A 23011-nucleotide genomic window follows, 5' to 3' on the forward strand; every position below is an offset into this window, starting at 1 on the left:
TTTGGACTTTGGCATTAACCACAAAACTCTGGCAGCTGTCAGCTCTGAGCAGTGGTGCTGGCTTGTAAATACTCACCTTTGCTCAGCAGCTGGCAGGCCACAACCAGCTGCTTGCCCATGGATGTCAAAGCCAGCCAGGCACCGATGGCATCTGCTGGGCACCAGCAGCCTCAGCCCTCAGGGCTGAAGCAGCATCCCCTGCAGTGGCTTGGGACACTGTACCCCAAATAGTTCCTTCCTGATATCCGAAAGACTGTATCATGGAAGGTTTCATGAAGCTCCCTCATTCTGTTCAGCATGTAAATGAAACATCTACCAGCAGGAACGTCTTTCCTCAGAGATATTCACCACCTGAGTTACAACCACCGTGGGCACCCCAGCCCTGCTTTGAGCTGGGGGGTGGGCAGGATGACCTTCCCACAGGAACAATCCTTCGGTTCTCTGGATACACTTCTGAGAATGGCAGATGCCACCCAGCCGGGAAGGGCCACAAGCACTTGGGAAGGCAGAGGAGGATCACAAAGTGCTTCTGGTGAAGGTGAGACATGCTCTGAGCTTTCCACCTGGAATTCAAAACCAAACCATAACAAGCCATCGCAGCCAGAGCAGTGAACAAGAGCCAGCGGTCAGCTGGGACGAGTGTTATCGGCAGGATGACAGAAAATAAGAAACCACGGGGAGCTTGGATGGCCGCGGAACCAACGGATGGACAGATGCGCTAACCAGAACACCGAGTGTCTGTGAAGTACGAGAAGGGATGGGGGAGGCGGGCTACTCCGAGCTGACAAGATTTGAGGTCTCGTAGCCGCCCCGTTTGAAGGCGCCGGAAGGCGCCGAGCCGCGGGCAGCGCTGCCGAATGCAGAGCCGGCCCCGCGCTGCCCCGAGGGCGAGCGAGGCTCGCCGGCTGCAGCCCAGGCCCCGCTCCCGCCCCGGCGCCATCACTATGGCAGCGCCGCCGCGCCCCGCCTCTCCCCCCCCCCCCCCCCCGCCCCGGTTGCCATGGCAGCGGGGCGCCGCCGGGCCTGAGGGAGCTGCCGCGGCGGGCGAGCCGCGCGGCCTGCGAGGATGGACGGCGAGGAGCAGGACGGGGAGCAGAACGGCTCTCGGGAGGAGGACGAGGAGTTGGAGGAGGACGAGGAGGCGGCACCGTCAGAGCAAGAGGAGGAAGAAGAGGTGAGGGAGGAGCCTCATGGCCCCCTGGCCGCGGTCAGGCCAGCGCTGCCATTGTACCCTCTCCTCTTGCAGGCACTTGCCCCACGTCCCCTGACAGAGCAGGACCTGAAGGAGGGCCTCTCACTCCTCTGCAAGACCGGCAATGGCCTGGCCCATGCCTATGTGAAATTTGAAGGCAAATGCAAGTGAGTGTGCGACACCTGCCCCTGGAGAAGGCCTCTCCTCCTCCCCACGCATCTGCGTAGCCACAGAGCATCTGCACCGTAAAGCCACTGACGACTGCCTGTGTTCTCCTAGGGGGACCTGAACAGTGTGACCGCCCCACTGTCACTTTGAGAAATATCCATGAGTGTCAGGAGGTTGGGACGTCCCTTTTTTTCTGTTGTATCTAGCAACAGGACAAGGGGTAATGGGCTGAAGCTGGAACACAAAAAGTTCTATTTAAACATAAGAAAAAACTATTCTACTGTTCAGGCTGCCCAGGGAGGGTGTGGAGTCTCCTTCCTTGGAGGTCTTCAAGACCCACCTGGACATGTTCCCATGTGACCTGATCTAGGTGAACCTGCTTCTGCAGGGCGGTTGGCCTAGATGATCTCTAAAGGTCCCTTCCAACCCCTACCATTCTATGATTGTATGATTCTATCTTTCCTGTAAGTCGATAAGCTTTAATGTATGTACTTATAAGTGCAGTGCCACAGTAGTCTGGGGATGGTTTGGAGCCTCAGTCCCATCAGTACACCAAAACAACCCTCGACCTAACGGGCCTCAGTGAGACTGTGCCTTTCACCGGCCTCATAGGTATCTCATCTGGCTTTTTCCCACCAGGGACGTCCTTCTGCACAGTCCTTGGTATTACCATTACTATCTCAACACACCAATCCACCAAATTCACCTTCTTTTCTGCTCTGATTCTGCCCTCTCCTGGCAGCTATGGTTCAATGGGGAGACGTACTCCCTGTGCCGGGAAAACAGGGATACTCCTTCGCATTAGGCCCTGTTTACAGACTATTCAGCCTGTCCTTAGTGCCTGCCTTTCTTCCTCCTTCTCTGTGGCAAGTCTTCCTAGGACAGCAGGGAAATGGGAGAGGAGGATGCCCTCCTCCTTCTAGTACTGGCCTGGAGCAAACCGAAAGCTGATAGCAGGGGGAAACATAAGAGATGTTTTATTCCCATCCTCCCTCCCACAGGAACTTGACAGACATCAGCCTCCTTGAATGCTTCATTCACCTGCGGTATGTGGATTTGTCAGAAAACAAGCTGCAAGATTTGTCTCCACTGAGCAACCTAACTCACCTGCTCTGGCTGAAGGTGGATAGGAATCTGCTCCCTAGTGCCTGCATGCAGGAGCTGCCCTACCTCCAGATCATCAGCTTTGCTCACAACCGCATCAAAGATATAGAGGGCATTACCCATCCTCGCTTAGCCAACCTCAACCTGAAAGGTGGTACAAACCTCCTGTCTTTGCTCTTGTGGACAAAGGACACTCCCTCAGGGTGGGATTAACTTTCTCATTGTGTCTTCCTCCTCTGGCACTCAGGAAATAAAATCCAGACAGCGCTGGGCCTGAGTCATGGCCAATTGTTTAGCCTGGAGATCCTGGAACTGCGAGGAAACAAACTAGAGAGCACAGCAGGGCTCAATCTTCCCAAGCTCAAGAGCCTCTATCTGGTAAGAGATCAGCCAGCCTGGGGAGCGGGACAGAGCTGCTGCAGAGCCTGGTACGTCTGGTCCACAGGAGGAAGGGAGATGCTTTCTCCTTCAAGGCAGCATAGTTTTTGTGTGAGCCCAATCAATCTTCTTAGAGAGGAACACATTTTAGAGGGCTAAAGAGGAACAGATTTCAGAGAGCTAAAGAGACGTGATCACTTCTCTGAGGTAGCTCCTTCTACACTGTCTGCCCAGAGAGTGCCAAGGGAGTAGGCACTGACCACTGCAAAGAGCGGAGGAGTGGGCAGCCCTTTGGTGCATCAGGTTGTTCCCTCCCACAGCCTCCCTTCAGGCAGCATTAGGCAAGTCTGCATCTGGTGTGTTCGAGGACCCCTGAACTCAACAGGTTTGCTATGGGTGACAGGGAGGTGATTCCTCTTTCTCCTCTCTGATGGGCCTAATCAAAGACTGACTTAAAAATACCAGTTATATGACTCACGCCTTCATCTGCCAAAAAAAAGGAAACGATTGAACATCACAGCGAAACTAAGACAGGAGAAGCAGTTCCCTAACGCCACAAACAATGGCTTCAGGGAACATTCACTCCTGGAGATGCAAGTGAAGAAAATACGTATGGCCCAGTTCTATGCATCACACAGTACTACAGCTTGCAAAGACTAGCTAGATGTCCTGAGTCACTGCCTCTTGAAAAGCAATTAAAGGTGATAAAGGCTTTGAAAAGCTATGTGGTTTCTTTTCATCAAGGCTCCTGGGCAGAAGACACTGAGGAGATCGATTGCTGAGAATGCCTGCAATTTTCTGGTAGAAAAGTGAGATCTTTAAGACTAGAGGTACTGGAAGAAGGGACGAAGTGGATAAGGCACTAGAAGTAATACCAGTCACTTTAGTGAATAATTGGAGGGATGCAAACACAGCACCTGTATTTAAAGAAGGTTCATGGCAAGACTGGGAATTTATGAGCCACGCACACAAAGCGAGTGAACGGCAAGACGTGGTTGTTAATACTAGAACAACTGACTCGTTTTTCAGGGAACTACTAAATCATTTTGAAAGAGAGTTTCTCCCAGTAGTGTTCTACTTTCTGTATAAAGATGTAGCCGACGGTTGACGGTTCTAAAGCAAAGGGTTAAAGCTGAAGGAACTGAACCAAGTTTGGTTGATGTATGACATAGCTGCAGGTGAATTTCAGCAGGAAGACTATGAGCTGGCTGCCTACTGTGTGGGCACTTGTACTCGTTTGAGGATGAAAGCCGTCAGTAAGGCTGTTGCAGCAGCGGTGACAAAGGCTGCTAGAGCAAGGCCAGCTATGCAAGAAGAGGAGAGGGAATCATGGGCAATACATTGTTAGTAGCTTTCCATAAGAAATGGTGGCGTCATGTCAATGTCAGGAGCTGGCGATGATGTGATCATTTAGTGAAAGGTGTCATACTGGATCTTATTTAATTTAGGGGGAAAAAAGAAAAGAACAGCCCTGGAAAAAATCCATTCTGCATTGTCCTCTTAGTACTTACAGGGCAGAGCCATTAAAACTATTCACACTGAAGTAATAGAAGAAAGCAAGTGATGGGAGGTTACTCCTCACTTGGCAACCTAGCAGCCTGTGAGCCCCCCACCCTGCTTCCCACACCAGCTCCTAGTTTCCTACTGAGGTACAACGTACTCAACGTAGCCCTTCCCAACTGGGAAACCTCTTGACGCAATCATCACTAAAGCTCTGACTTTCCTCTTTTGGTCCTTGTGTTACCCTCTTTATTTGGCCCAGCTGGTTCAGACTCCCCTTTGTCCAGGCTCCATTAGAGTCCTCCTTTTCCTGAGTGACTTTGTCCTAAATTGCTCTCCTAACCACACCAGTTCAGCCCGTGCCCCTTTTGTTAGTGTCGGGCATCAGCCACGTCGCTGCCTGGGCACCAACAAGGAGCAGAGAGCGCAGCGGCACCTCTGCCCCATTTCCCGCTCAGGTGCCTCCACCTCAGAGCCTGCAGCCCTGAGCTGCAGTGGCCAGCAAAGCCCTGAGGTCAGCTCCAGGCAAGGCACGTGGCAGGGAGGCCGCAATTGCCACGGACGTCCCAGCCTGGGCTGCCGGGTGGGTGGGCAGCCTGGCGCCTTGCTGCTGGCATGTGCCCTGTGCTGAGCCTGGCCTTGGGCATGAGAGCCCAAAGGGCCTTCCCGGCCCAAACCCTGCTGTAGAACGATGGCTGCAGTTCAGAGCTTCCTACTTCTCCGCCTTGTAACTCACGTCACAGTGAAGTGGATGACGTTGGGTTTTGAGCTGACGGGGCACATTCTTCCTGCCCCATGGTTGTCAGATTTATTGTGAAACAGTGCACCCATGTATGAATAACAGCAATTATACCTGGAAAAGCTTAAAATCCACCCAGCCAACAACCCCACTCCCCTGCAACCTCTTTTGAGAACATGCAGCCTGCTTATGCTCCAAGAGGAGCTGAAGAGGAGGGTCCTTGGGAGTGGATTTCTCCCATAAGAGAAGCAGTTGGCACCAGAAGACCCCTGGGGTGCATGGATTATGTGACTGAAAGGGGCTGGTTGTTCATCCTCTAAATATACTTGTTTCAGGCTCAGGTCCATGCTTTCCTCTCCAGGCTGCTGCCCTCTGAGGCCTCGGGGACTCAGACTCAGCGTTGCCATGGAAGCAGGGGCTGTACTGGCAATGGAGTATTCATTTTTGGGGAGGTTGTCTCGGTCAACAAGTGATACTGCAGGAAACATTTTGTCAGCAAACTTTTGGTCCTCAATTCTGAATGCTTAGAACCCATTTGGCCAAGCCTCTGAGCAACCTGATCTAGCTTCAGAGAAGGCCATGTTATGAGCAGTTGGGGGTCTGAAGGGTAGAATGAGCTTTAAAGATCAGAAATAACTGCTATTTCCTCTCCTGTGTGTCCCCTTTTCCCTCCTCTCTTCCCACCTCCCTGGTGCTCAGGCCCAGAACACCATTCGGAGCCTGGAAGGCCTTGAGGGGCTGGAGCAGCTGGCAACTCTGCACCTGCGTGACAACCAGCTTGAGACTCTGGATGGATTCTGTAGTAGCATGAAGTGCCTACAGTACCTCAATCTACGGTGGGTCCTCCCTGCTCTGTCCTGGGACCAGAGACCTCTTCTTCCGGGGATCTTTAGGATTTTCTGGTTTCTTTGGAAGCTGAAGACTTGGTGGGGTTGGGTTGATCTTTACCATCCTCAACTTGGTGTTCAGCACTCAGCTGTGTCTCTTTCCCCTGATCTCTCTGCATCTTCTTCTCCAGGAACAATGGGATCAGTAGTCTTCAAGAGGTGGAAAAGCTGCAGGTGCTCCCCATGCTGCAGGTACTGGTGCTGCTGGACAATCCGTGCTGTGAGGAACCCGATTACCGGCTGGAGGTGCTGGTGCTGCTGCCACATCTGCTGAGCCTCGACAAGGAGCCCTTTGAGCAGGACCAGCGGGTGGAGGCAAACACCATCCGTCAGAAAAGGCAGGAGAAAGAAAAGGTGAGAACAGCACTGTTGGGGGTGAGGGAGAGAAGGTAGTGAAGAGAGGGGATCAAATATTCCGGTCGAGCCTCTCCCCTCTTGATTATTTAAGGAGAAGGCTGAGGGAGGTCAGTCCCAAGGCCAGAGGGGCCTGAAACAGAGGCTTCACAGGCTGAGTGTGAGGACCAGCACTGCAACCCTGCTGCTAGTCCTGACTTCACCAGTAGAGCTGGGCCATGAAAGAGTAAAAGAAGTCAGGCGTGGAATAATTAAAATTCTCCCTCCTGCATTCTTCAGGAAACAGAAGGATTTCTCCAGGGTGATGTGACTGAGTGACTCCTGGCCTTAATACCTATTGTCAGAGCCAGTCAAGGTTTGGAGGTGCATTCCCCTACATGTGCAGCTGGGAAAGTGAGAGCTGTGGGTACCAGAGCTACCTTCACCTTGTTTTGCCCCTGGCAAAAAGAGGAGGGCTACCCACCCTGGTCCTGGCAGCTGCCCTCGGGTACTGCAGCAGTGTTTTTCCAGTCACTGCACTCAGATGCCCTATGCTGAGGAGGCCCCAGAGGGAAAAGGGGAGGTTCTGTGGTTCAATTTATGGCTCCCCAAAAAATCATACAAGATTTTCTGATTTGAATAAAAACAATTAATGAGCCTGTAGTGACTGGAACTGTTTACCCTGCGTACCCACTCGTATTCCCTGGCGCTGTCCCCCTCGTCTGTCTCTCTCTGGTCGGTCTGTCTGTCTGTCTGTCTGTCTCTCTCTCTCCATCCCCTACGTGCTGTTTGCGAAGCTTTGCTAAACCCTGACTCATCGCAGCTCCGGGTCACATGCTGCTGTCCCGGCCCTATCAGGGGCGGCTCCATCCTGCCGCCGCCGCCGTCGGCTTAGAGGACACAGCATCTCCCCTTGAGGTCCTGCATCACTCCTTAGCTCCGTCCTCTCGCCTTTTTCACCCTCACTTTCTCTGTCTCTCGCTCGCCCCCGCCCTAGGAAGGTAAGTGCGTCCCCACGGCCAGCAGCCCCCTCGCCGCCTGCGTGCTTCTGCTCCCCGCTCCGTGCCCTCCAAACCCCACACGCACTTCGGGGTCCCTGCGGAGAAGGACCGCGGTGAGCTGCATTAACAACTCAACTCCCCTCACTTCCTCCCCCTGCTCCTCCCACCTCTTTCTCCGCACCCCCCAACCCTTCTCACTCTTCTTTCATATTTTAATTTCAGATACTCCCTCCTTCTCTACCTACCAACCCCCCCCCCCCCCCCCCCACCATCCCGAGCAAGCATCATTGTGAACCCGGGGAACTGCGGGAGGGGGGCAACCCGCGAGGAGAGGCGGTGGCCCCCAGGGGCATTGCCGGGAGGTGCTGCGGGACACAGCTTTACCTGGGGGAGCGGGGGGCTGGGGGAGGAGTGGCGGAGAGGAGGCAAAGCTCAGTTCGGGCGCTGCTGGGGAAAGGACCCAGCCTCAGAGCAGAGCAGCCTCCCGGTCTCCCAAGGTGTTGACAACAAACACAGCCGCTCAGGGAGGCGGGAGGAGAGGGAGGGAGGGAGGGATGGAGGGAGGGAGGGAGGAGAGGGGATGTTTTCTTATCTGCACATCCCCACACCACACGGGGGGGGGGGGGAAGGGGGTGGCAGCAGGGAGAGGAGGTGACAGTCAAGCGAGCAGTAGCTGCATCAGCCACGACACTGCAGCAGTGCGGGCTTCCTGGGAGCAGTGCCCAGCCCGGGGGAGTCGCGGCGGCACACGGAGCTGGTGGCAGTGGCAGGGGAAGAAAGGTCCTCTCTACGCTGGCCTGCGTGACAGATGCCACGGAGCAGTGCCCACAGGAAGGCACTGCAGCAGTGTCATCTCCCGGGGTGCCCTGCCCAGCCTCCAGCCGGCTTCTCTTGTCCTCACCGTGGTCTACAAGCTCCTGGCTATGACTCCATCCCAGTCCTTCATCCCGGCTGATCCGCTGCTGACCTCCTTTCAGGACAGCGCAGCTGATACCAGGGATTTCAGGGTGGTTTTGTGCGCCGTTTAAGGGAGGGCAGACACGGGGGGACACGGGGCAGCAGCAGCACAAGTGGAGAAAGGGGTTTAAAGGACTAGAGGGAAGAAGAGATCAAGTGAGCACGCAAGGCTGGATTTGGGCTTGTCATTTGGCTTCCTCGGAGCTGGCCCCGTCAGGGGCAAGCGGATGTGAGCAGGTAGATGTGACCGTGGGCAACGCAACCACGTAAGCAGAGAGGCACTGCATCTGGCACCGGCCTTGCAGTCAAAGAGCATTTTAATGGAGTCTCTTTCCCATGGAGGCTGTGGGGCATGGCCAGGGCACTGCTGCAAAGGAAGCTTGCAGCTGCACGGGCACAGCTCTGGAGGAAGTTCCCATGGCGTGTGCCAGATGGCGTGAGGAGCGCTGCCAAAGCGGCTGATGGGGGATCCCAGCCCAGATGGACATGGCGGAGGGCCCTGCACTGGCTCCAGAGTGCGCTGCCGCTGCTGACTAAACCTTCCTGGTGTGGGAAGCTCTTGCTGAACTTCAGAGCAGCGCCATTTCCTCACGCCCATCTGATTTCCACCCACCCAAGGCAATGAGGTCAAGACCCATCTCCAGCTTCCCCCAGCTTGCTGCTCAGCCCCCCTCAGGGCTGTGATGTGCTGTTTGCAGCACACCCCTCCTTGCACATCCCTCCACCCCCTGCTCAGCCCCCGCATCGACCGTACCTCTTCTGCACACTGGCACACACCACAGCGTGGTGCTGGCTGGGGCCTCTGTGCCGAGCTTTGCATGGGTCCAGCCCTGCTCAGGGTGCAGTGAATTATCTGTGAGAGCTGGGAGAGGAAAAACCTGTCAGGGCTGGGGGCATCGGGGCTGGAGGCATGGGGTGACACGCAGCTCGCTGCTTCTCCCTCTCCGGGGGGATGCAGCTCCCCAGAACTGCACAGCCCCATGGCTGGGAGAATAAGAAGGTGGGATGGGGGAAATTAGTTGTTTTGGGTGCCCTGGGGAGCAAATTTCAGCAAAAAAAAGGTCTTTCAAATAGTCATTCTCACCCACCAACCTGTTTTCCATCTCAGGCTTAACTGGGCACCCCAAAACATCAGTTTTCATCCCCTCCCTCATCCAGTGGGGCTGCCTCCTGGTCTCATCTGCTTTCCTGTCTCAAGAATGGAGCAGAGGATCGGGAGCTGGGCCCAGCCCTTCAATTTAGGCAGGGACACATCACCTCTCTGAGCCCTCTCTCCCACATCCGAGCCACATCAGCCTTCAGCAAAATGGCTCCTTGAGCTTCTGGCCTGTTTCATGCTGTGCTGAGGCAGCTGCCAGGGGAGACACGGCTGGGAGTCTGCAAGAGCCAGATCGGGGCATCTCCTCTGCCATGGCAGCCCTCCTCACTACCTGTCCCTGCCCCAGACAGCCACCAGGCTCAGAGGGCTCCCCCCGTGCAGTGCACAGGCACAGCAGCCACTCGACACCTCACCCCTGACCCAGCCATCCTCCTCTCCTGACCTCCTCTCCCCGCAGGGCGAGGGAGATGCTGGGAGCTGGTGGCCCGTCCTTGACACTGGGGCTGGGCGCCAGCTGATCCCTCCCTTTGTGCTGCCCGTGGCACCCTCCCAGTCTCTGCCATCCGGGCTCTTATCACGAGCCCTGAGAAGGGGAAGTGCTCAGCTGTGGCACAGGAAGAGAGGGAGAGAGAGCTCCCTCCCGGTTTGTCATCTGCAGCAGAGGGACAGAATGAATTCAGATACATAACCAGTTCCTGGAAAAAAATGTGGGTAGATTCCCGTGATACAGGTTTTAATAGTTATTTCTGACTTGCCTTGAGCCACTGGCTTTGTCTCCAGCTCCTAAGGTCACTCTTCTTTGAGCTCCCTTTTCTCTGTCAGTGTCTTTTCTAGACATTAGAAGGGTGAGCACCACATCCTGGGACCTCTCAGAGCTGAACACATCCTGTCCCCTCTTCCCACAGACCCAGCATGGCAGTGGAGAGGATCCATGCCCGCGAGATCCTGGACTCTCGTGGGAACCCCACCGTTGAGGTGGACCTGTACACACACAAAGGTACGTGGGTGAGGACAGAGATGGAGGGGAAGTCCTGCCCATGGAAGTTTTGTCCCCGAGATCTCTGTGCAAGCATGTACATGCACATGTGTCTCCCCTGGAAAAGCTGCATCTGTGCTGGGCCCAGAGGTAGGTGCATTGGGGATGAGGGGCCAGAGCGGGCATCTGACCAGTCTCTCCCTTCTTCACTGAAGCAGAAGCCCAGCCCTAGTCTGAGGGGGAGGAATCTGCTAGCAGCTGTAGGTCAGGCTGCCTCTGGAACCAGCAGGAGAGCTGAGGAAACAGACTTCCACCCATCATCTGTAGTTCTGGGATCAGTGTGGAACTCTGGGTGCCTGAGATCCAGGTGCATTTATTTCTGCCGCCCTGGTGCCCCACCTCTGAGAGGTGCTCCATCTCTGAGACGAGCAGCCAGGAGCAGCCAGCAAGTGAGGCCATCCATTCGCACAAGCAGTTGCCACATCTTTTCCCATGCAAGCAGTAGGACAGACACAGATGCACAAGAGTTTTCCCTCCTTTTCACCCGCTGCTCACCCCACACCTGTGTTTTGCTGTTTCTCAGGCATGTTTCGAGCAGCGGTGCCCAGCGGCGCATCCACTGGTATCTACGAAGCGCTGGAGCTGCGAGACAATGACAAGTCACGTTTCCTTGGAAAAGGTGAGGAGACGCCTGCTCCGTACCTCGTCCTGTCCCATCCCAGGGCTGCCAGTGCGTGGGGCTCCACCAGAGGATACTGCCCATCCATTGGCATGATGTGGATGTGTCCCACTGCCCTCAGGGAGGCCACAGAGGCACAGACCTAGCGTAAAGTGAAAGATCAAGCCTTGATCTTCCCTCACAGTCCCCCTCTCTCAATCTCTCTATTAGACCTCTCCCTCCCTCTTTTCGCTCTCCTCTTTGCCTTATTCCCTCTCTTTCTCTCTTTCTCTGTCTATTCCGTTCTTTAGGGGTCCTGCAGGCCGTGGATCATATCAACAGCACTGTCGCCCCAGCTCTCGTGGGCTCTGTAAGGATTTCTCTTTGTTCTCCCTTGTCCAATGCTTACTCTGGTCCTCCTCTGTACCTCAGTCTCTGTTTCTGCCTCTCTTCATCTCACTGGGTTAACAGACATAGCGATGCTCTCTGTGAACCTGGGCACACCCCCCCTGCCCTCCATGCCTGTATGTGTCCACAGCCATCTTTTCCCTGGATGGAAAGAATTTGACGCTACCTGGTCCACCACAGCATCTGCATCACCTAAGTAGTCTCCTCTATGCTTCCTGTAGAGCAGCCTCTCTCTTTTAGACGTGTTCCCCCTCAAGCCCTGAACCTCATCCATGTGTCAGTGGCCTCACACCCCTTTGTCCTCGGCACTCATGGTGTGATGCACGATGACTGTGCCGTGCAAGGCCTGGGAGTCCCCCAGCACCCTTGCAGAGGTTGTTTACACCTAAAGACCCGGAGCCTGCTTTGAGGAGAGCTGAGTTGAAGGCACATGTGACACCCCGTGCAGCCCATGGCAGAGTCTGGCTGTGAGCCCAGCTCTCTCTCCACCTCTGAAAAATATCTGGCCTGATGGAGGGCTGCCTTGTGTTGGGCCTGATCCTGTTCTTCACCTCGCTCCCAGGGACAGCTCCATCCCATCTGCATTCGCTTGCTTGGGGTTGAGCATGCACTGTTGTCCTGCCTAGCTTCTGTGTGGCCACAGCACTGCAAAGCTCCCTGGAAGCTGCCAAAAGGCTGGGTCAATCCCCAAGAGAGTCTCATGTCCCCAGCAATGCGTGGCCTTGCCTGGGCTGCAGCTGATGTACTCTCCAGTGTGGGTACATCTACACTGCACTGCAGCGACATCATCACGGTTACCTAACTTGACTAAATAACAGGCACTAGTTTCCAGAGCTTTGTGTGTATATGTTCCCCCACGAGCTAAAAGGGTCCCTGTACCCCCCAGGCTTCTCCATCAACACCTCCTTGTTCACACACCAGAGCTAACAGCTCTTCTAAGACTCCCTTTCTCAGGAGCTGTTTGTTTCTTGCAGGGCCTCTCTGTTGTGGATCAGGAGAAGATAGACAACCTGATGCTTGAGATGGATGGCACAGAGAACAAATGTAATTCATTCCTCTTTTTTCAGCCTGGGAAGTAGAGAGCGTGGGAGGCTTCAGGGCTGGAGTGGGAGGTCACTGTCAGAGCTGTGCTGAGCCCAAGGCTGAGCTGGCAAAGGCACCTGCTGGGTGTCTGGTTGCTGCCTGAGAAGCCTAACTCCCCTTTGGTTTTGCCCACACAGCCAAGTTTGGTGCCAACGCCATCCTGGGAGTTTCGCTGGCTGTGTGCAAGGCAGGAGCTGCAGAGAAGGATGTTCCCCTGTACCGGCACATCGCTGACCTGGCCGGCAACTCCGACCTCATTCTTCCTGTGCCAGTAAGGCTCCTCCGTCCTTGATATCCACCTTCAGGAATTCATTTCAAAATAATCTTCAAAGGGAGGTAGAAAAGGAAGGGATGTAGGACTGAAACATCATCCGAGTGCACCACACTCACCACAGAGGCAAACCAAGGCCTGAGATTTGTCAGGTTTCATTTTGGAAAAGAGGGGCCTGAGGAGGATCTACAGCTACCTGAGAGGAGGTTGTAGTGAGGTGGGGGTCGATTTCTTCTCTCCAGTAATGAATGATTGGACATGAGGAAATGGACTCAAGTTGCAGCAGGGGAAGTTTAGATTGGTCATTAGGAAGAACTTTTTCATCGAGAGGGTTATTAAGCATTGGAACGGGCTGCCCAGGGAGGTGGTGGAGTCACCATCCCTAGAGATATTCAAAAGGCACATAGATGAGTTGCTGAGGGACGTGGTTTAGTTTAGTGATGGGCCTGGCAGTGTGAGGTTAGTGGTTGCACTTGATGATCTTAAAGGTCTTTTCCAGCTGTAATGATTCTGTGAATATATGAGAGGTTGTGGTGGGGGTTGACCAAGGATCTCACTCTTGCAGAAGAACCAGAGGGCATCATGTGAACCCACTAGGGCACAGATCAAAACAAGGGCATATGGGTCTTTATGCCACAGGTAGCTGCCCTGTGAAGCTCCTTCACAGAGGCTGTTGTGGATGCTAAAATTTTCTCATCGTCAAGGAGAAAGGTCCTGAAAGAAACATTGACGTAACATTGCTGATAAACCCATACAGATAAAACACAGCACAGGTAAACACATATAGCTCAGGAGATCTCTGAGAGGCAAACGAGGGAAACCATCTCCAAACATTTGCTTTGAGCCACTATTGCGAGGAAAACCCCAGGCTTATGTGCCTTTGGTCTGCTGTGTTGTAGATGATGTGTTATTTTACCCTGTGGGATGTGTCATCAATGGGCATGGTGACTCACAAGAGAGCTGAGAACAGTTCCTTTGGCTCTGATTCTCTCCCGGACTCTTCCAGGCTTTCAACGTCATCAACGGAGGTTCCCACGCAGGCAACAAACTGGCCATGCAAGAGTTTATGATCCTGCCTGTGGGAGCTGAAAGCTTCCGCGATGCCATGCGTATCGGGGCTGAGGTCTATCATAACCTCAAGAGTGTCATCAAGGAGAAGTATGGCAAAGATGCTACCAATGTGGGTGACGAGGGAGGCTTTGCCCCCAACATCCTGGAAAATAGTGAAGGTGAGAACCCCGCAGAAGTGGGTTACCCGTGCCTGCAGTGCTATGGTTTCTTATACCCAGCTCACAGCATCCCCCAAAGACTGCTTTAAAATATCCCTCAGTGTTGTTGACCTCTTGTGTTACAGAATGGTTTCCAAGTTCCTTCTCCTTGGGGTGGCCTTGATCTGTCACAGCCTCCCCATACAAACCTTTCACATGTGTGCACACTTTTCCAAGGCTTTCTCCTAACTTGTCTCTTGAGCTGTGGGACTGTATTTTAATTCCTCCTCATCCCTGTCACATGGACTGCTCAGCAGTTTTGGCGTGTTTCTCTTGTGCTCTGTGCTCCCTTCTACCTCTCTTATCATACCTTCAGACTCTCAGTGGCTCTCAGGACCTCCTAGAGGAGGTTCCCACCATGAGGGGATGTCTCTCCTGACTGCAACTCTCCTCCTCACAGCTCTGGAGCTCCTCAAGGAAGCTATCGACAAGGCAGGCTACACAGACAAGATTGTCATTGGTATGGATGTGGCAGCCTCCGAGTTCTACCGTGATGGCAAGTATGACCTGGACTTCAAGTCCCCAGATGACCCAAGCCGCTACATTTCTGCAGATGAGCTGGGTGACCTCTACCAAAGCTTCGTACGTGATTATCCAGGTGAGTGGCTGTGCTGAGCAGTAGGGAGTCAGCACTGGGTTGCACTTAACAGGTGCACCCCCTCTGTGGTTCTGGGGTGGAAAGGGAGGCAGATTTGACTCGTGTCACTTCTGTTGTCCTTTAAGTGGTCTCCATTGAGGATCCCTTTGACCAAGATGACTGGGAGGCCTGGTCCAAGTTCACAGCCAATGTAGGGATTCAGATAGTGGGAGATGACCTGACAGTGACAAACCCCAAGCGCATCGAGCGAGCTGTCGAAGAGAAGGCTTGCAACTGCCTTCTGCTCAAAGTCAACCAGATTGGATCTGTCACGGAGGCCATTCAAGCGTAAGTCCGGACCACTGCCCTTTGTCGTCCTGCAAAAGGGTTGGTGATGAGTGTTATGCCATCCATTGGATGAATAGACTTCTGTCTCTAGCAGAGCTGAGGATGCTGAGGGTGGAAGGAGAGGATGACTGGATCTCACCCTGTGTGGGTGGTGGCCATATAGGAGTGGGAGCTACTGTCTGCATTTCTCACTCCTTGCAGCTGCAAGTTGGCCCAGGAGAATGGCTGGGGTGTGATGGTGAGCCACCGGTCTGGGGAGACTGAAGACACCTTCATTGCTGATCTGGTTGTTGGGCTGTGCACCGGGCAGGTAGGTGAGGCTCAGGCAACACACAGGCCTGAAGGAAAGCAAAGGGATGCAAAGACAGAATCTGCTGCCCTGCCATGGGAAACTGGCTGTGAGTCATAACTGTGCATTACATTGTTTGTTTTGGGAAATGCTTTACAGATAAAGACGGGTGCTCCCTGCAGGTCTGAACGCCTGGCTAAATACAACCAGCTCATGAGGTAAGGGGCTCCAGAGATGGGAACGTAGAAGAGAGGCTGGGGGGAGTGATTAATTGGGGTGGGAGAAGCTGAAAGCCCAAAGATAGATGGAGCTTGTGTGGGAAATGTTACGAAGACAAAGCACAGAGATGACAGTGGGATCCCAGGGAGATCTCTGGGGCAGATTCCTTTACTCCTCCTTGGCTTGGGGATGCAGCCCTATGGGCATAGCAGCTGGCAGGAGCTGAGCTCCTCTGGCCCACATGAACTTCGTGCCGATGCGCTGCCTCTCCAGCACCATGGAGCCATTGATGCTCCTTCACAACAAGGGCCTGACTCTTTCTCTCTCCTGCAGGATTGAGGAGGAGCTTGGCGATGAAGCACGCTTTGCTGGACACAACTTCCGCAACCCAAGTGTTCTTTGAATGTTGTTCCCAGGGCACAACCACCCTGCTCTTTCCCACCTCACAGACTCTGAAGCCCCCTTCCCTTCACTGCTCCCTTTTTTGCTCTTCCTCCCCCCTCCACCACCCAGTTTCCTCTCACCTCAGACCACCTCGAGTTCAGGCATCCCTGGTTAGATGTACCCAGGTGAAGGATGAGAGAGAGGCCTACATCCTGTCCCTTGCTTTGGGGTCATAAGCATTTATGGATCTCGGCATTGTGCGTCTGTTGTGGTTTTTGTGCAGGGCCACACCCTAGCCACATTGTTGGTGCGTGTGTCAGGCTGCAGGAGCACGCTGCCCAGTGTGTCAAACTGCAGGAGCATGCTGCCCGGTGTGTCAGGCTGCGGGAGCGTGCTGCCTGGTGTGTCACACTGTGGGAGCATGCTGCCCAGTGTGTCAAACTGCAGGAGCATGCTGCCCGGTGTGTCAGGCTGTGGGAGCGTGCTGCCTGGTGTATCACACTGTGGGAGCATGCTGCCCCATGTGTCACGCTGCAGGAGCATGCTGCTTGGGGTATGAGACTGCAGGAGCATGCTCCTTGGTGTGTCAGGCTGCAGGAGCACGCTGCCCAGTGCGTCACACCGCGGGAGCATGCTGCCCTCTGTGTCAGACTGTGGGAGCATGCTGCCTGGTATGTTTCCCTTGTACGCCAAAGTATGCGCAGTGGACGTGCGTGCATTGCCTAGTGTGTTTGGACAAGTGTTGCCACCTGTAGCTGTGCCCGGAGGAGTGTCGCCAGTGGCTCGCTCTCGTGCATGTGTGTAGGTGTAAGTGTAACTGGCCTACGGTGTCCTCGTGCCCCAGGCGTGTGTTTGTGCTGAGCCCCAGTGGGAGCCGTGTCTCCTCCTCCCACCCCGAGTGCTGTGCTGTGCTGTGTTGGGCTGTGCTTGCCAGCAGCTTAGTGTTGAAGTGCACTGCTATCCCTCACTGGGTGTGCACGTGTGTACGCGTGTGTGTGTGTGTGTGTGCTGTCTCAGGGTCAGCACATAGTACTGTGGGGCAATGTATTCAAACACATCCGTAAACAAACCCATGCTCTCATTTGCTTCTTGTGACCTTTTTCTCTCTGTTCCTTTCCTTCTTGCACTCCTTCAGCCTGTCCTCTGCACATGGTGTCTGCTTCACCTTCTGGACAGCCCACACTCAGCTGAGCCACAGACAAACTACAGATCCCTAAACTCAATTAAAATGTATTTCACACCTGAGCTGCCTGGCTTAGCAGTGTTTCTCTCCACACACTAGTGTTTCGGAAATGGGAATGTTTTGCTGTCGAAGCAGGAAAGGCTCACACAGAAAGGTAACCAAAACAAGCAGAGGGGACTGGTAAGACCAAGAAAAGGTCCAGGTAGCCCACCTCCTTTCACAGCTTTGTCCCACAGCCAAATCACACTGTTGGCAACCCAGATAGAGAAATCTGACAGGAAGACGGGCGGGAGGGTGGGAATTGTCCCCAGCAGCAAACCACACTGCATGAAGATCTGCAGTGTAGGGGTTGTAATCGTGCCCTCCATAAATGTAAAGACCTCAGCGTGGGCCATAGAACAGCAGACCCAATTGATGGAAGCCTATGGAAGAGAAAAAGCAGATCCTCCTCCCACAAAAGGTGCTTGCAGAGCGGTGAGTGGAGGGGTAGGTGGGTTATCAGTCTCTCTCAATTCCACCTTGTTTCACAGGGGCAGCATAGCAAGTACATGGGGAAAGTAGCCCATCCTCCAGCCGGTGCCCTGGCAGACTGAGTGCCAGCAAACCCCAGCACATGCCCGACAGCTGGACAGATGCCAACAAAGGCTGGAGTCTGGGACGTGTTTTTGTGAGAAATCCAACCCAAACTATGATGGAGAATAAATGATAAAAACACCTTGTCTATCATGATCAGTTCATGGCAGTAACCCCTGGGCACACCCAGGTCCTGCCAACCTCCTGCCCCACTCCCCTACTGATATTTTCCGGACCCTCACTTAAGCCACGCCACCTTGTCTCCCACGATGAGCAAGGACAAGGGCAAAGCCGGAGGTTTCCTAGCGAATCCCAGGCCTCCCTCAACTGTAGTCTGATGCAGAATTTAAAACAAAAAGACCACACTTAAAAAAAAAATATTGGCATTCCACTGCTGATTCTTTACTAAATAGCATAGAAAATGAAGTAAGTTCAAGAAGGGAAGACAAAGGCTAAGGTACACATGCCCAGAAGAGAAAAGAGGGCGGGAGGGAGGATATAAGGGTAGAGACGGGATTGGTTTCTAGGGGATCACTGTGAATACTGAACAAATCTGGGTAGTAATGAATAGCTTGTGCCCTAGCTGCAGGCCATCTCTCGCCCACGCTCTGCCTGAAGTCTCCCCCTCAAGCACAGCAGCGTAGCTGCCGAGTAAAACTCTCCCACCGCAAAGTCCGCACCCAAGCGCCAGTGCTCCCAGTCCCAACGCCTCCTGCTCCCCGGGCGAACCGACCGGTGCAAATCCCGAAGGTGCATGCGGCTGGCCGCGCCGAGGATCGATCCGTAACAAAGGACACGGATGCCTCTGCAGCCCGGGGCCGAGGAGGCCGGGCGGGCGGGCGACCACTCGGGCCGGGCAGCAGGGCACCGTGGCCCCCGGGCCGGGCTGCCAGCCGCGGGCATGAGGGCAGGGCCGCCGCGGCAGCCTTCTGGGAGCTGTAGTCCGGGCGCTGCTCGGGGATCGCTCCATTTTCCTGGGGTCCAAAGGCGGACTCCGGCGCGAAGGACCGAGCCGGGCCGGGCCGGGCCGGGCCGGGCCGGGCCGGCACCCCCACCGCCCCAGCGGCACCACACCAGACCCGGCCGGCGGGACACGGCGGGTGCGGTGGGGAGGCTGCTTAGTGTCCGCTGCGGCGCCCCCCGCTGTCACGTCTCCCGCAAAAGCGTTCGCGGACGACAGCGAGGTTTTTTGTGAAGGAAAGTGCGTTTCGTGCGCGGGCGTGAGGCGCGGGGAGCCGGCGCTGTCTCCAAGTTGCGTGCCCCTTGCCGTTGTTCGCCTTTGTCTTGGAAGCTGGGAATTTGCGAATGTGTGGCTATTGCTGACCAAGTAGGGCAGGTTTTTGGAAATAGTCTCTTAGCTTTCATGTTCCCAAGAGTATCTTCCCTTCCCCCCTGCCCCTTTTTTGGAGGGAGGGCGGGGGTTGTTTAAGGAAGACAATGAAGGTAGTCTCTGTGCCCGTTTAAATGCAGCAACGCTATAACAGCAGGGAACCGATATGTGCATCCCTACATCGTGGTTAGAATTTGTTCAGGAGCAGTTACTGCCAGTGAGGTATTGCCACGTCCCTGTGTCAGAGTGAACGGGTGAACGCACTGAAGTGATGAGAATGCATTGCGCTGTAGCAGTGCCTCACCTTGGTGCCTCTTCTAAATCAAAAGACTTTGTCATTGATGGCACAATGTATATAAGGAATATACAACTCTGCTATGTTTGCTTTGGTCACTGCAAATATTTATCCTTATTCCAGGCACTGCAAGACACATTCCCTTTGCCTCCGTGGCAGAGATTCGGTTATACTTTCTTTGTGATAGAAATGTCCAAACACTTTGTGCTATTCCTGCTAGTCCCCTGTAGACTCCTGTTGTATAAGCTGATGTCTCCATCAGATTGCTGTGCTACAATATGCATTCAATCAGAGCACGAGCAACAGCACAGAGATAGGCTGGAGATGTGACAATATCTGTGGAGGGTAACATTTGTTGGATTGATTTTCTTTTAACTCTCGAATCATATTCTGTTTAGATGACCTTTTCAGAGCAATTTTAAAGGGATAAATTAACATTATTCCCCTTCCTGAAGCCTGTAGAATTCTTCTGTCATTTCTAAATAGGTGCATGTGCCCATGAAGGATATTGGAGTGGAGAGGTCACTGATTAGGGTTGTTGTAGAGTGCACAGGGAAGCCTTATGATGAAGAAACATTGAATTTCTGTGGTATATTTTTGTCTTGATAACAATGGGGTGGTGTTCAACCTTGGGAAACATCTTTAAGACGGGAGTCTATCAGAGACATTCTTCTGATGAACATGTGACAAGAGATTCAAATATCTCGGTGCTGCTATAAGGTGTCAGGCATCTTGCTCAAATGTAGACCGTTTGGCTGGAAGGCTAAATGTGGACAGCATGGACAGGTTGTCGGGAAGGCATCATGAAGCTCACTCTCTGGGCAAAGATCAACTTACTGGAGCACTGCATGTCTCTCTCTAGAAACAGCTGTAACTGTGTGCTACAGGGGGAGATAAAACAGCTCTGTAAATGATGCAGGTGCCATAACTTTCTGAATCTTAGGGCTCTCAGCTGTCACAGTGCACACTCTGCTGTGCCTCAGAACTCAGCCATGCAGCTAGAACACACTGGCACATCCCAGTGGACAACTGAACTGAGATGGTGGGTAAGGCTTCTTGCCCCTTGCTTCTAGAGGCTGCCAGAGTGGCACATGATTGAACCTTCACAATTAACAGCTCCCTGAGCTACAGGCTACGCCAAATTACCTTGATTAAAAGACAAATTGAGGCAGCTCATTGTTTCATTACCTGTCACTGAGGTATCTTGGCCACAGGGACAGCCATTGCTAGGACAAGGAAGTTTATAACCTTCTCAGTGTTTCATTTACCAGTGACCACCAGTTTGCAGGTATTTGTCTGAGTCGGAGAGCGCAAACCAGGAGAAACCACCCTGAGTGGCCCTGGCTGGGTTCTGGCTCAGAGAAAGACTTTCCCCGGGCCTAGCACATACCACAAGGCTTGCTTGCTTATCCTTTTCATCAAGACCACTACGTGCTGTGTGCCAAAAGAGAAACTTTTTAGAATCGGAGTTTTGTAGGAAGACTGAGACAGGAAGGGATGTCTGTGGGTCTCCACTCCAAACCCCTGCTCACAGTAGGGCTAGCCCCAGACTTGGATCATGCTGCTCACGGCTTTTGTCAGGTGGTTCCCAAACATCTGCAACGTTCCCCAGACCCTATCAGCACCCGTGCCAGTGCTGAACTATCCACAGGGAGCAGGTTTTTCCCTTTATCTAGTCAGAATTACCCTGTCGCAAATGTGAATGAAGATACCTCAAGACACAGGATGTCCCATCTCCCTGCTCCACCGGAGGACCAACTGCACCTCAGTAAGCTTGGTATCTGCTTGCCAAGCCTCCTAGCTGGCTCACAGACTATCAAGCCATTCATCCATCCTGAAAAGGTACGGTTAATGATGCTCTTGATTTGCCCGAGGCATTCAGTCTGTTGATTTCAAAGGTGAGAAAATTTCCCGTGTTCTGCAGCCAGTCCGCTTGGGCTCTCCATGCAAGCACACACAACCACTTGTGTTTCTCTTCTCTGTTTCCCACTGATGATGACTGCCTCGAATCAGAACACAGTATGGCTTTACTTAAAAGCAACGTGGGCACGAAGATTTCTAAGCAGAGAAGGGGAAATGGTTTATCACCTTTGGGAAGGCTGACAGCACCTGTGTTGACCTCACTGACAGTCTTAGAAGCCTGCTCCTGGTCACATCCTCCACAGCTTGTGCTCAGCCAGCCATAGACCCAGAAAAGGTCCTGACCAGCTGTACTTGTCGTCAATCACTCATCATTTTTCACCTCTCTGGCCAAAAACCTTGGCCATTAGTGGAGATGCTGCTTTTTGTCCACAAGTAAGCCCTCAGAAGTCCAGACTGCACAAATGCAAGTCATTATCCTGGTCCTGCTTCTCATGTGAATCACACCTGATGCCTTCATAAACTAGGGCTGCAGCCCAGGTCACCTTTGGCTGGCTTCTTCAAAAAAAACACTAAACCTAGTAAGACTCTCATAAGGCATTGTGGTGTCTCGTTCTTCTCTTACAGAAATAATGGCGCTATAGTTTTGATAGTGAATTTAATGTTTAAGTCAAGTATTTGAACTCAAGCAGCTGAGCTGGTTATGGGAAATGATGACATGAAAATCTTTCAGGTCTTGGCTTTATGGTTAAATAAACTTAATGTCATGTGTACTGACCTAGAAGACCCTGGAGGCTGAAGCAACATCAACCACTGTAGCTTTCACGGAGGCTTTTCGCCAAAGCACAAACCTTAGGGATCTGGATATTTTGTTTAGCATCCAGAAAACAGGGATTTTTGACAAGCTTTTCCTCCTTCATGAATCATCACTGTGTTCTCTAAGGGTCACACTCATTAATGGACTCAGAATGCAAGGCTGTCATCTCCTAAGGTAAGAGTTGGGAACAGCCATGGCCACTGCAAATGTTACTACCTCAACAGAACTATTAATATTCTTTCTTGCTGGCTTGGTGAGACACTTTGTACAGCAGACAGTGTTTACCTCTGCGCTTGGGTTCAACAGGGTGTTCTCTTCAACGTAGCACCTCTGCAAAGCAATCTTACAAAATGCTTTGGACTGACAGCCCAAAATCAGCAGGCATTTTCGCAAAGTTTAGCCGTGGCTTTTTCAACCCACCACTCCACGTGTAGAAACCAGAAAGTCCTCAGGAACAATAGCACCCCAGGATCACTGCTGAGAGGGTGGAGGCTCTTGGCAAGGGTCAAGACAAAGAGGTAGGTTGGGGAGAAGGGTGGATGAAAGAATGAACAAGGGCTGGAGACATGAGGCATGATTATGTTGTGCAATGGAGTGCTGTGTGCCAACAGGGTTGGCTCCGGAACAAGAGGCACCCAGAGCTACACTGCATCCAGGATAAATAGGGAGGTCCCCAAACGGCAGCATCCCTCAGAAGAGTGTGTGGATCAAACGGCACTGGGAGCCACCAGGCTACAGGGGTGTTGTGGGGACAAGGTTATTAATGTTTTTAAAGCGTTCTGGTGGTTAGCACTACCAAAAAACCCACAAAGAGAAGAATACATCTGTATTCAGTGCCAAGTTTGGATGCCATACAGTAATAGTGCTTGAGGCTGTGTAACGGACAATGGGAATTACTCAATAAAAACCCATTGAGAGAGCATCATCCTACTCACTGAAACGTCCTGCCGAGGAAATATTTTGTGATTATACTGAAAGGCTCTCAGAGCGCAGTCCAAGGACTTGACCATGTGAAGTCTCTGATTTAAAACTGCAGTCAGACATGTCTGTACAACATGGCCTGGGCTTTGCCGATACAACCAGCCCCAATTTCTGAGCCTCCAAGAGGCAGTAA

At 53.1% G+C, this 23011-nt stretch overlaps 2 protein-coding genes across 3 annotated transcripts; both read left to right on the forward strand.

Annotated features, from left to right (window-relative positions):
- The first annotated feature begins 1066 nt into the window (after window positions 1-1066).
- On the forward strand, window positions 1067-6684 carry LRRC23 (leucine rich repeat containing 23). Its single transcript, XM_010197737.2, has 7 exons — window positions 1067-1174; window positions 1247-1359; window positions 2362-2615; window positions 2712-2842; window positions 5781-5917; window positions 6100-6322; window positions 6602-6684. Exons 1-7 carry the CDS (start codon window positions 1067-1069, stop codon window positions 6638-6640), a joined length of 1005 nt encoding a protein of 334 aa, XP_010196039.2. The 3' UTR covers window positions 6641-6684.
- Window positions 6685-7197: 513 nt separating this feature from the next.
- ENO2 (enolase 2) lies at window positions 7198-17047 on the forward strand. Of its 2 annotated transcripts, XM_061988775.1 has the most exons (12): window positions 7198-7302; window positions 10264-10355; window positions 10918-11013; window positions 11304-11362; window positions 12375-12444; window positions 12621-12754; window positions 13761-13983; window positions 14423-14620; window positions 14746-14947; window positions 15149-15257; window positions 15396-15454; window positions 15789-17047. In XM_061988775.1, the coding sequence occupies exons 2-12, from the start codon at window positions 10271-10273 to the stop codon at window positions 15856-15858; spliced, it is 1305 nt and encodes a 434-aa protein (XP_061844759.1). In that variant the 5' UTR covers window positions 7198-7302; window positions 10264-10270; the 3' UTR covers window positions 15859-17047. The 2 variants fall into 2 exon arrangements, with proteins under 2 accessions (XP_061844759.1, XP_061844760.1); XM_061988776.1 differs by lacking the exon at window positions 11304-11362.
- Window positions 17048-23011: the final 5964 nt, after the last annotated feature.

Source organism: Colius striatus, chromosome 1 (assembly GCF_028858725.1).
Source record: "Colius striatus isolate bColStr4 chromosome 1, bColStr4.1.hap1, whole genome shotgun sequence".
Taxonomy (NCBI): Eukaryota; Metazoa; Chordata; class Aves; order Coliiformes; family Coliidae; genus Colius; species Colius striatus.

Bases quoted from the DNA above. Each gene is read 5' to 3' on its own strand.
- ENO2 (XM_061988775.1), top strand. From the start codon at position 10,271: ATGGCAGTGGAGAGGATCCATGCCCGCGAGATCCTGGACTCTCGTGGG. The intron at 11,014-11,303 runs GTGAGGAGACGC...TCCGTTCTTTAG, and splicing joins GTCACGTTTCCTTGGAAAAG to GGGTCCTGCAGGCCGTGGAT. The intron at 14,948-15,148 runs GTAAGTCCGGAC...CACTCCTTGCAG, and splicing joins GTCACGGAGGCCATTCAAGC to CTGCAAGTTGGCCCAGGAGA.
- LRRC23 (XM_010197737.2), top strand. From the start codon at position 1,067: ATGGACGGCGAGGAGCAGGACGGGGAGCAGAACGGCTCTCGGGAGGAG. The intron at 1,175-1,246 runs GTGAGGGAGGAG...CTCCTCTTGCAG, and splicing joins AGCAAGAGGAGGAAGAAGAG to GCACTTGCCCCACGTCCCCT. The intron at 2,616-2,711 runs GTGGTACAAACC...TCTGGCACTCAG, and splicing joins AGCCAACCTCAACCTGAAAG to GAAATAAAATCCAGACAGCG.